Below are 18,214 nucleotides of genomic sequence, written 5' to 3' on the forward strand. Positions count from 1 at the left end.
AGGAAAGCAGAAACAGGGTTCCCTGAACTCTACTGGATGCTTCCCACTGACCTCAGAGAGGTTTTGATCCTTCCTGAAGTGTATGTGTGATTCACAAGATGAATTGCAGATCTTGAGGATAATAAGCTAAATTATCACACCTTCTCTTGCCTGCTGAGGCTGTTTCATGTTTGAGGTTTTTTTTACATCTGATAAAAATGTCTTCAGTAAAACATTCCTTGTGAGTGATGATGAATAGACAACCAGTGGCTCTGCTGTTCATACGTCTCTTTTTTGCTCCTGTGTATGGGATTGTTTTAAGAATTTGGAAGACTCCAGATATCTTCTAGCCAAATGACCTGCGGTATCGCATTCATGAGCTTGTACTTTTGATCAGATAATAGGGCAGTTTTTCAAATCAGTGTATTAGTCATACATTGTCTTACCAACACTAGAACGTGTAAAACTTTCTCAAAAATGGGGCCTCAGGCACACGCTGTATGAACAGACCCTACTGAATCCAATTACATGAATCAAGTCCTTTACACTGGGGGTATGCTGAAGCACCTTGATGATTTGGGAGCGTGTTAAAATTGAAAAGTAAAATGACACACAGCCCCATGGGGGAATTTCTGTTCTGGTTTAGCTTGGAAGGAGCTTGGAAATAAATTTTCATTCTAACTTTTGGTTCATCCCCGTAAGCAGGGCACATTTGACCACATGTGACACCACAGCAGAATCACAGAACATGGGGCTAAGGAGGGACTTTCTGGCCCATCTGTTGCAAAGACTGGGAGATCAAAACTCTCCTGAGCTGTATGTCTAATCCAGTCTTCAAAACCACATACAATGATAGCAATTCCAGAGTCTCTGCAGAGAAATCTGACATCCAGAATTACTGCTTCATGTTTCACCAAATATCCCATGCTACAGCTAGAGTTCGTGACTTCTACTGTCCCCACAGACAGGTTCATTCCTTTCCTTTCCTCAGCAGCCTTTCAAGTAGTTTGAAGACTTAACCATGTTTCATCTCAGTCTTCTCTCAGATGTCCGAACAATTCTCTCTACCTTTTTTTTTTTTTTTTTTTTTCCCTGCAAGTCCTTGTGAAAATGCATGAGAAGCTCTGGTTCCTACTTAGGAACCCAGTTTCCATGAAGATAGTCTTTTCACTATTTCTGCTCCCAAACTACCCATACTGGGAGCATAAAGCTCCCAGTAACTGATCTCAAGCTGATGGAAAATTGGTGTATTCTGAGGGGAGGGACTGGCTCAGTTGTGGTGATAGCCAAGTTGCTCCAGGGGAGGTTCAATTTGGGTACCAGGAAATATTTCTTCTCTGAAAGAGCAGTCGTGTGCTGGCAAAGGCTGCCCAGGGAGGTGGTGGGGTCACCATCCCTGGAGGTGTTCAAGAACGGTGGGGATGTGGCACTGAGGGATGTGGTTTGATGGGTAATACTGGTGGTAGGTAGACTGATGGATTTGAGGATCTTATTCTCACCTTAATTACTTGATTCTATGAGTCTGTATTTGCATGCATTTTTTTAAACTGCTGCCATCTTTCAGTCCCAACATGGTTTTCATTCAGAGCGGAGGAAGTGGCCTTTTAAAGTGGAACTTAAAAAGTGTTTGGGGATTTTCCTGGATCAAAGGAACTATGTAAACACATGACCAGTATTTTAAACAAATAAAAACAAATGTAGATTCAGGCTGCATTTCTTACAATACGGAATCTGATGAAAGCAGCTTATTAAAATGATGTGCTAGCATAGATTGAACACTGAAAATAGGCATTTTTCAACTGAAAATCTCTTAATTACTGCCTTTCTTGTGGACACTGTTTTTGCAGCCGGTGGGATAAGTCCTGCAGGATGCTGAGCCTCCTGGTCTCAAACAAGCAGGACTCTTATCTCTGCAGGCACAAGCTCTCCCAGAAAGGTTTGCTTGCACATACCTACTACTCAGCATGTTCTAAAACCTCTTGCAGGATCAAGGCCAACAGGCTCATGCTTTGGCAAGGTTCATTCAGTGCATCAAAAAAAAAAAAAAAAAGAAAACTCCAATCTGGATCAGATTAAGGAATCAGAGTTTTGTCCAGGGGAGGCCACTATTCATTTGCAGTAGTGCAGTAAACTGCCTTTGCATGTCTGAATGAGCGAGCAATTCACACACTGGTTTGTGGCCAACAGAGAACACAGGATGAGCCAAAGAAGAGCCTTATCTTTATTATCTACCCTTTATCCTGGAGCTACAGGGAGCTTAGGTCTTTGGTCGTTTTCCATTTTCCACACTACAAGAATCTGCCCTCTCTACAAGCACAGAGAGGCAGATGAAGCCACTCTGTAGGTACAGGGGTCAGGCAGCAGCATCAGGAGCATTTCAACAACCTGCCACCATCAATCTGAGCTTCTCTTCCAACAGGATATCAATGGGAACTATATTCCCACCTGCAAAGAACTTGGAGCACAGATCCTGCTTTATTTCTATGCTTTGTCTCCCCTAGAGACTGCTGGCGAGCCAGCCGTTCCCCTTCGGAATGAACATCTGGAACCTCCAGCCTCCGAGCAGAAGCAAGGGGAGTTGGACTGGATGGCCTTTAATGGTCCCAACTCAAATGATTTTATGTCTGTGATGAGTCTTGCTCTTTGTTAGGGCATTGGCTTATCTCTATGAGGAATAAGAAGGTAGTGAGGGAAAGGAGGAAGTGGGAAGCACAAGTTTCACAGGCGATGGCTCTGAAAGACCAAAAAGCCATGACCAAGCATACCAGTATGCTGTGTCACTCTATCAGAGTGTGCCTGGCATAAGGCAAATCACTGGATTGATGGTGGGGGGGCATCTTCCTTGCTAAGACCCAAGAAAGCTGCATGTAAGGACAGGATGCCTCCCAGACATGTTGGAGAGAGGCTGTCAGCAGTACCCGCAGAAGATTCCACCAAGGAGAATCACAAGCTGTCCTTCAGAAGCCCTGGACTGTAACAGGATTTAAAGGTTGGGATTAATTGTAGCTGCAGGCTACAATTAAGCAGGCTTGTAGTCAGAACTATTTATCTGTGTCTTCTCTAAAGTCAGTTGGGAATGAGACATTTCCAAAGGACACTCCATCCCCACAAAGAGGTCTCTAAGAATGAGCTGTCCTTCAGAGCTTTCTCTGTGGAATTAAGGTCTGCTGAACCTCAGCTAAACTCATGTCCCATTGTGGACTTTGATTGGTAAGGACAGCTTACTGCAGTCTTTCCTAAATTGGGCTTGGGGAAGAAAGATTGCTTCTTTCCCTGTGCAAAACACAGTGAGGAGTAGAAATGAGGATTACCTTCAGGCTCTATCTGAACTTAAAGAGAAGTGCACAGATAGAGCAGAACTTGGCAAAGGATGTTAAAAACAACAAGAAGGGATTATCTAGGTACATAGGCCAGAAGAGGCAGGCCAAAGAGAGCGTACAACAGATATAGAGAAGGCTAAGGTACTAAATGAGTTCTTTGCCTCGGTCTTCACTGGCAGCCAAGATTCTCGTATTGCTCACATCTTTAAGTCCCTAGGTGGGAACTGGGGGAGTAAATCCTTCAGTAAGGGGGAGCAAGATCACCTCATGAGACTGAACGTATACAAGCATATGGGGCTGGATGATATGCATCCCAGGGTCCTGAAGAAGCTGGCTGATGTGGTTGCTGAGCCACTCTCCATCATATTTGAGAAGTTGTGGCTGTCAGGAGAAGTCCCCAGGGACCAGAAAAAAGGAAATGTCTCTCCCATTTACCAGAATTGGAGGAAGGAGGTCCCAGGGAACTACAGGCTGGTGAGTCTCACCTCTGTACCTGGGAAGATCATGGAACAGATCCTCCTAGAAGACATGTTAAGGCAGATGAGGGATAATCAAGTGATCCAAGACAGACAGCACGGCTTTATGAAGGGAAAATCATGTCTGAGCAGTCTAGTGGCCTTCTATGATGGAGTGATGACATCAGTGGACAAAGAGAAGGTGACCACTGTCATCTACCTGGACTTGTGCAACGTCTTTGTGGTCCACCACCACATCCTTATCTCTGAATTGGAGAAATATGGATTTGAGGGGTGGACTATTCAGTGGATAAGGAATTGGTTGGAGGGTCTCAGACAGAGGGTTGTGCTGAATGGCACTGTGTCCAGGTGGAGACTGATGAATAGTGTCCCCCAGGGATCTGTCTTGGAACTGGTGCTCCCCAACATCAAGTGCACCTTCAGCAAGCTTTCTGATGACACCAAGCTGAGTGGTGCAGTTGCTACATTAGAAGGGATGCCATCCAGAGGGCTTTGACAAACTTCAAAGGTGGGCCTGTGTGAACCTAAGGAGGTTCAACATAGCAAAGTGCAAGGTTTTGCACTTGGGATGGAGTAATTCCAGATACATATACAGACTGGCAGAAGAACTCCTTGAAAACAGCCCTGCAGAGAAGGACCTGGGGATCCTGGTGGATGAAAAACTAAACATGAGCCAGCAGTGTGCTCTTGCAGCTTGGAAGGCCAAAGGCATCCTGGGCTCCATCAGAAGAGGGGTGGCCAGCAGAGACAGGGAGGTGATTATCCCTCTCTACCCTGTTCTTGTGAAGCCCCATCCGGAGAACCGAGCCCAGGTCTGGGGCCTCCGATAGAGAAAAGATGTGGAGATGTTGGAGAGGGTGCAGAGGAGGGCCACAAAGATAATCATAAGGCTGGAGCACCTCCCCTAGGAGGACAGGCTGAGGGAGCTGGACTTGTTCATCCTGGAGAAGGCTGCAAGGAGACCTTACTGCAGCCTTCCAGTATTTAAAAGGGGGTTATAAAAATGAGGGTGTAGCAGAAATGCTAAGTCACAGCTTGAAACAGTAATCAAGCACCTGGGGGGAAGGCAGGGCCAGCCCAGGGAAGCTCAGGTGCATGCAATGCAGCTGAGTGACTAGAAGGGGTGGAGCCAGGATCCACTCCTCCCCAGACCTGATTTAAGGGTTAACAGTGGAGGTGAGGTATCTTGCTGGAGATCCCCGCATACCTGGGACCTTGCAAAGGTAAGCAAATTTTCTTCCTTCATTTCTGCATCTGTAGCTGCTGTGTTTGGGCTTCTCCTCATTTGCTGTAGCCTTGGACTTTGCCACCCCACTGTTATTGCTGTACTTTTCATCACATTATAGCATTACAGAAGGGAATCAGCTTTTTTAAAGGTAGGTAGTGATAGGACAAGGGGGAATGATGGAATGGTTTTAAGCTCAAGGAGGGAAGGTTTAGACTGTATGTTGGGGGAAGTTCTTCACAGATGCCCAAGAGAGGTTGTGGATGCTCCGTTGTTGGAGATGTTCAAGACAAAGCTGGATGGGGCCCTGGGTGGTCTGGTCTAGTACCAGATCTGGAAGTTGGCAGCCCTGCCTGTGGGATGGGGGCTGGAACTTGATGATCCTTGAGGTTCATTTCAATCCAAGCCATTCTTTGATGATTTGACAGCAGCAGGGATACTGCTGATGTCCTCTCGATCTCATTTCTTAGGGAGCTCTTGGATTTGCCTCAGAGGAAGAGAGGGTGATTCATGGGGTCCTGTGGAAGAGGAGGACCCCAAGAGGAAGTCAGTGCTCAATTGTCTCCAATTCTGGCCCATGGGCTGACAGCCAGGACATCAATTTTTTTTATCCCCGTGCCACCCATTGGTGAAGCATAAAAACCTTGTTAAATCACTTCACTTCTATTCCTCTCCTGACTCACAGCTGAGTCAGGACCTTGAAGTGTCAGTGTGAGAGTGAGGACAAAAAGGTGCAAAGGGAGACATGTGCATGTGTTTAGCAGGTAGGGAAGGAGCAGGTGAGAAACATCCCCAGCATAGCCTGAGGGCACTTTTCTGACCTGAACTTTCAGCGGGTGGGAAAGGTTTGGGATTTTTTTTGCACCTTATGGTTAGCTTTAAGTTTCCCTCGTCCCTAGAGAAGACTGCATATGGCCCTATTCAACCTCCTGCCCTGAAACGCTGCAAGAAAACCTTACAACTACCTTCCCTGCAGATCGTGCACCCGCACATATGGCAGGAGCAGAATCAGGCCTGCAGCTACTTTTCAGACAACTGCAGAGTGGTGTAAAAACACAGAATGCTGTAAAAACCAATAACCTTTGAAGCACACCCCCTGAGTAATTACCCCATTCCCATCTAATGACTTAAAGATGTTATATTCCTCTCTGATTTGGCAACAACAAAGATTTTGACCTTATTAAAACCAGCCTGTCAGGAAACTGCATGTCATCCCTTTAAAAAAAAATAAAAAAAATAAAAAAAAATAAATGAAATAGTTTAAAATCTCTGTGAAGAATAATTCAAAATACTGTAGCTGAAGACCCATGATCTGTTGTAGAGCATCTGGGTGGTCCTGAAGCAGGAGATGACAACACTAACTCTTTCCTTTGCCCTTCTAAGAAATGCTTTGATGATTCTCTAATATCCTAAGAATATCCCCCTGTGATTCTGCACTGGAACAAGGCAATCACAGAGCCAGGATAATGCATTCCGGTTTTACCCAGGGTCTTGCTAGCAGGGGAATAGCTCAGAGTGCCTCGTTTCAGATGTCTGCACAGAAACTGTGAGCCAGGATGCATTCACCAGAGCCTAAACAGTGATGTGGTCTCAAAAACATCCACCAACTCACCCCCGCCCTCTGCACACATCTGGCCATGTACCTGATTTGTATGTGCAATTAAGGCACTCATCACAGCTCAGATAACCAAATACTTGTTCCTCTGGTTGTTGGACAGATAATGATTGCAGCACTTAGCCAAAGTAAGAAAGAACATCAAGGATGCATATACAGATGAGCTTAGAATCGCATAATTCTCATCAGTGATGCCATCTGTGGAGTTTTTAGGAACCCTGATTGTTATACAGTATGGAAAAGGTTCATTTGATGGCACCACAATCAAGTAGCTTTGAACCAAACTCCAAGAATGAGCTGAATATATCTCTTCTTTTGTCTGTATTTTGCTCACTCTAAAACAGCTCTACGTGCAAAACAATTTGCATTTTTGGGGTGGTCAAATTCCAAATTCATATATCATTTCTTGGGTTCAAGCTTTCAACTAATTAGAAACAGAATGACTCAATCTGCCCTCTCCTATGCACATTCAAGTTTGTTTGGTATTGTGTGGGCCCTGTGGCTCAAATATATTTTGCAGATGCACAGAATTAACCATGCATGTTTAGATGTACTTAGGGAACACATAGATTCGTAGAGATGTATATATTTGACCCTGTCACTTTCTTGTTAAACACTGTAAAAGATATCGACTTTCCTCTCCAGATTTTAAAATGATTTAGAATAGGCAGCACTGGGGAAACACCTAAAACATCCTGTCAGATTAAGTATTTTCTCCCAGACTGTTCTGTAAGACACGCAATTATTTCAGCTAAGAAGATGCCTGCACAACATATTAAGGAACAGAATGAACAACAAAATATAAACTGGCTTAAATGGATGTCCAACATACTGCATTTTTCCATTTGATTTTAATTTTCTTTTTCCTTCCCCACGTTCTTTTTCCATCTTCACACAGCTTTTTTTTTTTCCTCTTCGCTTAGTCTGTATCACATTTTTCTCTCTAATTCACTGGGCTCACTTTCCTACTCACTGCTCGTTATTTTTCCAGAGTCTCTTTTAATAAGAACAATTAAGTTTGGGTCAGATCTCTGAACCTGTTATTTGGAGCAGCACTGAACCTAAACTCATTCCACTGAACAAAAGCACTGGCTTCTTTTCCCTTCAAGACTCGCTGTCAAAATAACAATAATAAAAAAAAGAGGTTCATAAGGCACATCTACCAGGCAGAAATGAGAAGAACGTTAAACTGCTGCATTGCCCATTAAGAGAAACTTCTCCAAAAGAGAGGTGATGCACCGGCACAGCTTGCCCAGAGAGGTGATGGAGCCACCATCCTGGAGATGTTCACAAACTGTGGGAATGTGGCACTACGGGGTGTGGGCAGAAGGCAATATCTGTGGTGTGATCTTAGAGATCTTTTCTAACCTTAATGATTCTATGTCTTAGAATCCATAGATTCTAAGTCTAAGATACTAAGGCTGAGATCATTCCCCCTGCTCGCAAAGCAACTGTGACGATACCAGCCACGACGCAAGAGCTTCCAAACACTCTGAAAGCCTGGAGATGTCACTCGTGACTCACACAAAGCCACTTGCTTGCCTGCAGGGCTGGAAAGGCTGCACAAGCTTTCCCTGCTGGGTGTCATAACCAGGACCCTGAAGTGTCTCGACAGAACTGAGCCAAAGAATTCTGTGAGCATGGTCTGCATCATGCCTCTCCATGGTAGTGCTATGCAAAGCATCCCCGACATCTAGCAGCTTGCAAGAAATTGGCTGGGTTCCCTCTCTTTCCAGCTTAATGGGCTCAGACCCCAGGTATAATGCTTACTTTGTTCAGTTATTCCGGAGTTGTAAAGGGGAGATGTGAGTTAAATCAGAATTTGGCCTGGCATTTTTATAATTGCAGGAACCCAGCTTTTATAGCATTGAAACCATATGAATTTATCTAATCCTACCACTCTTTTGTCCCAGTGAGTAACTGGACCTGGGGCACTGCTGCCCTTTGAGGTCCTGCTGGGTTTTCAGCGTGCAGTGCTGCCTGTGCTGCTCCTTACCCTCCTCTAGGTTAACACTGACAGCTTTACGTGGGCATTTCCACTGAATTTTAATGACAGACTTCTTTTTCTTTATGGTAACCAAGTGATTTCACTGGAAGACATTTCTGATAGGTAGCTCTGCTAAGCCTGAAGTTTCACCTTGCAAATCAGCAGATGTACAATTTTTGAGGATTTAGATACCTGCTAGATATGAAAGTCACCCAGATGCATATGTTCAACTTAGGACAGCTGTGTTTTAGATGACAGTTAAGAGTCTGAAAGCAGAGATTGTCCCCAACCCATTCAACAGGGAAAGAACAACACTTCCTAATGGAGGATCTCTTTTTGTATGAAGAGCTGTGACTTAGGGAGCACAGGTGCTTTACTACCCACTTCTGCATTGAAGAAATCCAACTCTCCCTGGGCATAAGCCCACTCAGCACTTCCTACAGCGTCTGCAACTGCAGTCAGCCTTGCCAGTTGAACAAAAGCCACTCTCTTAACCCACCCAAACAGCAGGGGAGAAGTGCTACCATGTATTTAATTTTCTTTGCCTGTTAAACCAGACAACTTATTTCTCAGCTGAGTGACTAAGAAGAGCTTTACAGAGCTATGTTCAAGTGCATTTTAGGCTTAGAAGAATTCCATTTACGAGAGGGTATCCAGTGCGTTTTCCCTTCTTATCTGCTTGCTGTGAGTCAGAAAGACAGTTGTTTTTCTTTTGTGTGCAATACACAATATGCCACAAGGAGTCATAGTTAAAGGCTCCAAAGAGCCAATCCTCGGAACATCTGGCCAGTGAAAGCCCTGGATATGGAAAATATAAATGTCAAGGCTCATATTTATAAATTGGAAGGGCCATGACGACATCTGCTAACAAGCCCTCTTCCAGAGCCCATTTGTACATGGTTATGTGCAGGCAACAATAAACATGTGCATGGATCACATGCACGGCCTGCGCTCCCTTTCAGTTTTCGAAGGAACACACACACCCATAACACACAAATGCTTTGTTCTCACAACACAAAAATACAAGTGTTTGCAAACCTCACAGCAAAGCTCTTGCATACCAGACCACAGTGGGATACGCTGCTGGAACAGACTAAAAATAGATGGAGAAAAAGCCTTGCATTAACACAGAAGACAGTTAAACTCATTTGGCGTTAACACTTTCAGTGGAATAAACTCTGCCTCTTTTTTTTTTTTTTGCCTCTCTGCACAGGAGACATTTTGTACTATTGCTCCAGTCCTGAAACCTAATATTTATGGTGGAATAGTTGTGGATGGGAAGCCTTAAATACAGTCTAACCCACTCGATCGTGGTATCTTAATATTAACATTAAAACAAACTGAAAATAAACTTACTACTCCAGCTTTTCCCCAACTTAATGCCAACTGTAAGCACATATCTAATGACTTAGAAATAGAAAAATGATCATAAAAGTTTTTACTAATAATTTTGTTATTGTGGGTGTCTAGAGTACAGTTCAAAGGTGCAAAAATTGAACTTACATTTGCATATGAAAGGTAGAGACTATGCTGGGCATGAGATAGTCCAGAGCAAATGCAAGCCCCCAGTGTTTCTAGCACAGGTCACAGTCATACAGACTGCTCACGAGGCTCCCAGCAGGAGGAAGAATATCAGCAGAAAGAACACAGAATGCTTTATGATGACCATGAATTTAGCAAGGAATAAACACTGCCACACTGCCTTGTCTAGCAGGAAAGCAAAAGACATAGAAAGGACCTAGCTATGCCTCCTGCAGTCTGCACTAATGCCATATGTCAAAGGCATGCTGGTTACTAGAGACATGCTCCATATCAAAGAGGTTCTGCTGAAGGCTCCCAAAGCATACACTTCCACTGAAATGGACTGACAGAAGTAATTTGCAGTGCTTGCAGAATTGCAGCCTCCTGTGAGATGAACCTAGAGAGTTGGAGGTGCCATCCGTGGTCCAGAGGTCTGAGGATGAAGATGGAAACGGTGAAGGGATCCCCTTGAACCCTTCTGTGCCAACCACAGGCAGCCAGTATTAAACAGGGCAGAAAGAACAACTAGAGGAGAATGAGAAAATTCAAGCAGAGAATGGAGAACCGTGGAACCGAAAAGTAAACAGGTTGTTCAAGATTATGAGCAGTCCCAGCAGCAGGTTTGGAAACGAGACAGCATTGGCTGGGAAAGAGCAGAACAAGTGGGGATGTGCATCATTGGAAAAATGACAGTGAAGAGATTATCAAAACTCAGCAGCTGCTCATTTTTGAAACTGAATCCTAAGCAAACATTTTATTTGTGCTGCATCAGGCAGACTTTAAGCAGTTTAAAAAGGCTTGCTATGGCAAGACTATGTTTAACCAAAAATACATACAAATGAGATGCATATAAACATGCAGTGTGGACTACCTTTACTCAGTGTATGCCAAACGAAAAGTAGAAAACAAGAAAGGAAGTGGAATCTCTTAATAAGTTCCATAAAACCTCCTGTATCGTGTTTTCAATCTTAATCAGCATCAAGAAGGAAGGAGCAGAAAGTGTTCTTGGGTACCCAGTGCTGAAAAATACCTCACTGTTGAAAAAACTAAGCTTTTATGTGCTCCAATTTTGTTACGTGCTCACCTTGAAAAATATGGGTTTAATATTCATGATGGATTTAAGCTTCATGAAAATAAAATACCTAGCACATTGCCAGTAAAGAGTTTAGTTTCACGAAAGAATGAAATCTATATTCCAATTGTCTACTTCCCTGTGTTTTCATCTATTTTTAGTGTTCTTTATCTCTAATGAATTGATTTGCATGTATTTATAGCTTTCATTAATTTCATAGGTCATACATACCGCTTCACACTCATCATAGCGATGGTGAGAAAAATAAGAGTGAAAGTAATAAACATGCAAAGACATTGCTTGTGTTTTTTGAAGTTTCTCTGTGTTTCATCACACTGGATCTGCATATTACACAGAACATCAGCAACATTCAACTACGTAAAATCAACAGAACAAAGTAAAGCATACATTTGTGTTTCTGTATCTAGCAGGTGAAAGTGTGCCTGCATGTCTCTCCTGCCCCATCTGCAGAGTAGCAAACTTATTCTTTGACTTTAAAAGGGGAAAGAAGTTATCACTCATGGCCAGTTGACAGGGAGGGTCTATTAGCATGGAAATGCCAGAGTTTTGGACACAAATTTCAAGATTTCCCATCCATTACTGTAATGCACAAGAGAATTCTGCGCTGAGCACAGGTTTCACAGCCTTAATTAATACGTTGTGTGCACTCTGACTAACCTGATAATCCAAGAAGCCTCCACAAAAATTGTCTAGGGACGGAGGATATGTCATCACCATATCATATGTTATAGTCAGGAGATTTGATTCTTATTTATACTGCAGTGAGTTATACTGTGATGATATTTTACTTCCACAGGAGGGCTTGAGCATTAAGAGTTGGCTAGAGGTGCCAACATTGGTGCTTGTTCAAAGGAGGCACCAAGCCATATTCTCATCTTAGAGGGGGTTCAAGTGGAAACAGTAAGGGACTAAGGAGGGGAAAGTACAAAACACCTCATGTTTTGCTCAGGAGGAGCTGAGGACCCACCTTTTCACAGAAGTATGATTGCTTCTTATGATGCACTGGCACAACATGCTTAGAGAGGTGATAGATTGGCTGTCTCTGGAGATGTTCAAAGAGAGAAGTTGCACTGATGACACAATGGAGAGCGGTCACAGACATGGCTTGATGGCTGGACTAGATGATCTTATTAGTTTTTCCAACCTTAACGATACCACAATTCTATGATCATCCCTGATTGGAGGGAGAGGGAAGGACCAACTCACACTGTTTCAGTGACCACAGCATCTTCTTTGGCTCCCAGATAGATTTCCAACAGAATTCACTGAAAACTGGCCAAACTATGAGCAGATTTTAGGCCAAGATACAAAGGTGCAGAGGAACTGGGATGGAGAATTGTTCAGGAGATATTCCGTGACCACTCAGCTGACAAACTACCTCTTCTGCCAAGCCATGAGATTTTCATGGCATTTCTGTGCCATACTCTAGAGACTGGAGGCAGCTACTGATAGAGACTGCGATCATGAAAGTTTCCTGAGGAGGAAATCCTGCCAGGAGAACAGCAGAGGAAATGGCAGGCAGAAATGTTGGAGGAAAGCCAACGGGCCACACAGCGCAGTCAAGCCCCAACCAGCAATGAGGTGGGACAAGGGGAGGGAGGTGTGACTTCAACACGCCTATGCTTCCACTGTTCCTGGCTGCTGGAAGGGTCCCTGTGGGAGGCAGGTACGCTGTAACGAGTTAGAAAGCCCCCAAAGCTACTTCCTAATCTTTGGCCTTTGGACAAGGTTAGGCTGAACACGGGGCATGTGCAGTGGTGACAGTTATTCTGCTGGCTGCATGGAGGCTGGAGGAGACAGCAATCCCCTGCAGTAGGCATGCAGCCTCCAGCAGTATCCTTCCCGGAGAGGCAGAGAGGGTAATTTAAACAAACAAGGCCCCAGTGATGGAAATTTCAATCTCAAAGCTACCATGTGAGGGGAAATCATCTGACCACAATTTACCTGTTAGACTTCAAAAGTGTCTAGGTCTCCTCTAAAGAAAAGCAGCCTTTTCTTTAATGAAGCTAAGTACTGTATTTCAGCACTGCGTGTTGTGAAAAGGAAGCAATTTGGATTCATTTACCAAAATTTACCCTTCAGATGCAGTTAAGTGAAATTAAAAGTTTGTCTGAGTTGACAGTGTTCTGTTTTCCATCACCGCATTGTCTTAAAAGAAAGGATAACAGCCTAAGTGCTTAAATTCCATCCAAACTGATAAGGTTCACTTTATACAGGCACACTTACTGCAGTTTATTACACACTGTATCCCCTTCATCCATCACTGGTATATGTTTTTTTTTCCCCTCTAAAATAACCATTGCTTATAAAAGAAATTGATATTTGTGATGTCATTGCATTCGTCTGGGGTTGAGTAGTCAGCACTGGGCTATCAGAAAAATGCCCTTTCCAATTACAAGGGAAATTCATTTCATTTCCCATTAATGGTAGGTTTTGCAGAGCTAAGCTTACATCTAGGACAAGAATCTCTTCTTTCTCATCACAATTCTTTTCCTTTAATTTCTTTTCTATGCAAGTGAAGCATCTGCGTGTCCTAGTGTCGAAGCGCTGGCTTTGCCCAGATCTCTACCTTGGCAATAGGAATGGATGATCTACCCATGATGTCCTCTCTAATGCTTTCTGCTCACAACTGTATTCCTCTTCCACATCCTCCAGCTGCCATTGCTCCTTCTATGCCTCACACCTCCCAAACACTCTCCCAGCTACTAACTCTGCTTCCTTTTACCCAGGAGCCTTTCTCCCACCCTGCTGTAATGCTCCCACTCCTCTTGGGAGAGTTCTCCACTTGTTTGGGCTGTTGGTTTGTAACCCTAAGCTTTGTGCCTTCCCTAGAACAAAGGTGCACTGCTGATTTGGCCTTCGCTCACTACTTTGAAACTTCACAGGCATTTCTCTGTTCTTTCAATTCACTTAGCAGCTCATCATGAATAGGCAGTGAATTATCTGTAATTAATTATATATATTACAGGGGAAACTGTGCTAACACAGTGTCAACAGGAACAATGACATACACTGTGTGCCAGACTGCAGCCTTTCCACTGCAAGGACTTCGCCTCCCCTTCCTGCTGCCCCAATTGGCTTTTGGCTATGAAAGCTAGCTAGGGTCTTAATATTGTCTGCCTTCAAATTCCTCCCAAAGGCAGGCTTCAGATCTGTAAAATCAAGTCATTAAAATAAAATTTAAAAAAAAGTCCTGCTACTTGAAATCTCAATTTCATTTTGATTCTTGACAAACAATTTCAAATGTGAATTGTAGCCAGGCAGAACGTTTTCATCTTGTTTAGATTCAGAGGGAAGGAGGCAGATGGGAGAGGAAACCACAGATTTCATCAATATTTTTTACTTTTTTATTAGCCTTCACTGAATTGTTCAGTGCAGCCAATTACCCAGGAGATCAGCAAATCTTAGCTCTGTCAGAGAGGAGGAGAAGACAGAGCAGAAGCTTTCTCATCCTCCACAGCAGTACTAGCCTTCAAACACATAAATCTAAACAGCGTCCACTCAGGGTTGCCAACTCAAATGTCTCAGCTGCTAAGACAGAACAAAAAGGCAAGGACAATCTCCAAGGTATAACTGAAAGTAAATACTAATAATGATGTGTGACATTAAATGATGACTCATTTTTCATGAGGCCATTTCAGATTGTAGCTATAACCTCAGATCAGACCAGAAAGACCGTGTAAGATGAGGTCTTAGTGGAACCATTAATTATGGATTTCCTGGCTTTTATAGGCTGGAGTCAGAACTTTGATGTTTCTTTAAGATTGTTCTCCTGTGTTCATTTCCTTTGTTTCTGTGCTGGTAGCTTAAAAAAACACCTTAAGATTTCCATGGGAGCATATGAGATAGCTGAAAAATCCATAGTCCATAAAAGTCCTGCAATTCATGGCTCATCAAATCTTCTAACCCATGGTCAATAAAGCTTTGGAAAAGAGCCGTATGAACCACAGTCATTTCACAGTTCAGTGAGGTACATACAAAAATCAGCAATCTGGCTTAAAGTCACCTGGATTTGTCCCTGACCTGTATATTTCTCTCTAACTTTTCAGGTCGAAAGATGACTCAAACAGATGAATTCTGGAGACTTTTCATGGAAACAATGAATTTTACACAGCTTTCACCCCACCCCACCCCCAAAGTAACAATGAACTAAATCTCTCTATTGTGTCTCAAAATTAAGTTTCGGGTGAGTTAGGAAACTCAAATGGGAAGAAGAACCACGTGGAAAGCCATAATACTACATGAACAGAGCTCAGTCCACACAGAGTGGCTTTGTACACAGAAGCAATGGTGCTTCAATTTAAGTCAGCTCAGAGTATGAGCTTCCAGTACTACCAGATAGCCTTCCAAAATGAGTGCTAACAGCCTCACCCTTCAGTGCTGATTAACTTTACTGTGGTAACACGATGCAAGTCCACGTGCTTCTCTGCTGCACAAGTAACACTTATTTGTCCATATTAATCATCCTAGCTGTTTCTTCCCAAGAAAATCATGCTACAAAGTCTAGGGACAAGCACAAATTTCTGCTCTTTCCTTGCCAATCAGAAAGGAACCAATTAGAAAGAACACACTGTTTACTGCCTTGTGCAAGGTCCAGCTTGCAATTAAAGCTGATGAAACCCAACTGCCAAAAGCAGAATATGCAGCAGTCAGTTTACGAAAGTTGAGATCCCATCCAGTTTATGAAGAAACCAGAGCTGGTTGTGAGTCTCTGATTTAGCTGAACAGTTTGTAGTTTTTGTTTTGTTTCCAGGAAAACAGCAGAAGTTACTCCAGAAGTACAGAAGAACTAAAGCCATCTGAAAGCACTAAGGCAAACTTCCCTTCCTCCAGCCCTTCCTTGCTTCTAGGACGTAATCTCCCACTAACATCTCCCTTGGATCTTTCAGCAAGCAGGCGACACACAGTGTCTGGTTCATCACCAGCTTGGTGGGAGCGGAAACTTGTGTTTCCTCATCCCAATCTCCATCCCTCTGAAATGGAAGTAAAGGCATAAAAGGTTTTGGTTCAGATGAAATCTCTCACCAGCTCAGAGTGAATAATTTAACTCTAGCCTGGAGAGCTACCCTTTGAAAGACTTTTCCTAGGAATATTTAATACTGAAATAAAAACAACAAAAGGAACACAAGACTGCCAAAGCTATGCAAGCACCGCAGCTTTAAGTCCCCAGTTGCACATTTCCATAGCAATATCAGGCCCAATATCCAATATCCTTTCTGTATAGATAAGACAAGGGCAGAAGGAATGCGGCTAACTGCCAAGCTCTTATAAGACTTTACTGTTTAAGGACTTCACTCATATTACACATACAGTGAGCTGGATTGGACACCCATGTGAAATGCTGGGACACCAACATTTGGCATCTCTCGGGTGGAAGATGAACAGAGAAGCCCCTTGTCTTTGAGGCAGTCAGATACATAGCACCAGATGCTTTTACCTCATGCTAAAACATCTTCCACAGAGAGAATCCAACACTGAACAAACTTTGAGAAAAAAAAAACAAATGAATTTGGATATAATCCTCCTTACCAAGGCTGGCATTAGCATCAGAATAACCCTACCACAGTAAGATTATTATAATCTGCTGTAATAACAACACTTACATCACTCATCCTAAGAAAAGAATACAATAAAACACATCAAAAGCAAGGCAACTGCTCCTTTAAAAAGAACAAAAATAATTTTAAAAAAAATACAGAACACAAGTATGTAGAGAGCCTTTTTCATCAGTAAAAGGAGAAACTTGTAAGAAACTTTGACTTGTTTGGATTGCAAGGCATTTAGATGTCGTGAAAATGGGAATGACTTTGCCTGTGCCTCAGTTTCCCAGGTGTAGAAACATGCAGCAATGAATACTTCTGAAGGGTGTACTGTGATTTTTAGATGTGACATACCCTAATCTGGTTCTAACAAGCCATAAATAGATAAGTTGTTAGATAGTCACACAGATACATACACACCCAGCGTGGTTAGACTCAGGATGCTTCACTTTGTTGTTTCCAAGGCAAGTGGAGATGTTAAATACTTTCAGTATCAAAATATAGAAGATCGAAAGTTAGATATGTCAGAATCTTAAAGTTTGAAAAATGGCTTAGTCTTTGGGCTGAAAACTGACAGTAAAGATTGGAAAAGTATTACTGGATAAGAAGGGGAAACAATATTTTTCCTTGACATTATTTTCCTCCTTTTTTTTTTTAAAAAAAAAACTCTATTTTCTGTATATTTTAAGCATTCTAATGATCAGCTTTCGATCTCGAATTTCAGATTAAATATTCCTATTAGCCTTCCTCTGAGTTCCTCCTTATGTTCCAAAAACAACACCTTACTCCTCATCTCTCCCATTTAGCTTTTCTCCAACCTTTTGTATGGTCTAATCAACAAAGCTGGAATCTGTAAAGGGCAGCAGGAAGAGGACAAGAATCATAAAAGTTATGACTCACCTGTCTTCTATCCGAACCCAGAGGTCATTGAACTGCCTCTGGCGATGGTGTTTGTGCTGTTTCTTGTGCCATTTCTTCTGCCTGCCAAACTCTTCCAGCTGGCTGATGCTATCCGGTAACAAGAGATGAGGAGACAGGCTGTCTTCTTCATCCATTTGTAGGGGCTTCAGGGAAGGAGATGTCAGCGGGACCTGTTCAGAAAGCTGCAGAGCAGGCAGGGCTGTTGCTGAGGACCCTTGTAAGGCAGGACTCGTCTTGGTCATTCTTGAACTGCAAAACACATTGATAAGTAAGTTGAGAGATAATGCTAAGAAAAGGTGAAAGCAAAGGACTGTTCTACTCATTGAGTGCTGCTAGCTGCTAAGAAGGTGTACGACGAGAGAGGCTTTTGCTCTGGAACAGTAATGAAGCACAGCAGTAGTGTTTCCTAGAAAACTATCAAGTAAATGCTAAACAGCAAAACTCTGAGGAAAACTACTTTTAACTTATATTTTATTTAGCTTAGATTTAACTTATTAACTAACGAATACCTTAAAAGATGCAAAAAAACCCAAATAA

At 42.9% G+C, this 18,214-nt stretch overlaps 1 protein-coding gene across 1 annotated transcript in view; it reads right to left on the minus strand.

Annotated features, from left to right (window-relative positions):
* Positions 1-18,214, minus strand: part of TRABD2B (TraB domain containing 2B) — a 259,719-nt gene that overhangs the window by 8,201 nt on the left and 233,304 nt on the right. Inside the window, exon 6 of the mRNA XM_085231346.1 lies at positions 17,657-17,926. Within this exon, the coding sequence (XP_085087472.1) occupies positions 17,657-17,926 (270 nt within the window). The remainder of the gene's footprint in view (positions 1-17,656; positions 17,927-18,214) is intronic.

Source organism: Meleagris gallopavo, chromosome 10 (genome assembly GCF_905368555.1).
Source record: "Meleagris gallopavo chromosome 10, MGAL_WU_HG_1.1, whole genome shotgun sequence".
NCBI classification, from domain to species: domain Eukaryota; kingdom Metazoa; phylum Chordata; class Aves; order Galliformes; family Phasianidae; genus Meleagris; species Meleagris gallopavo.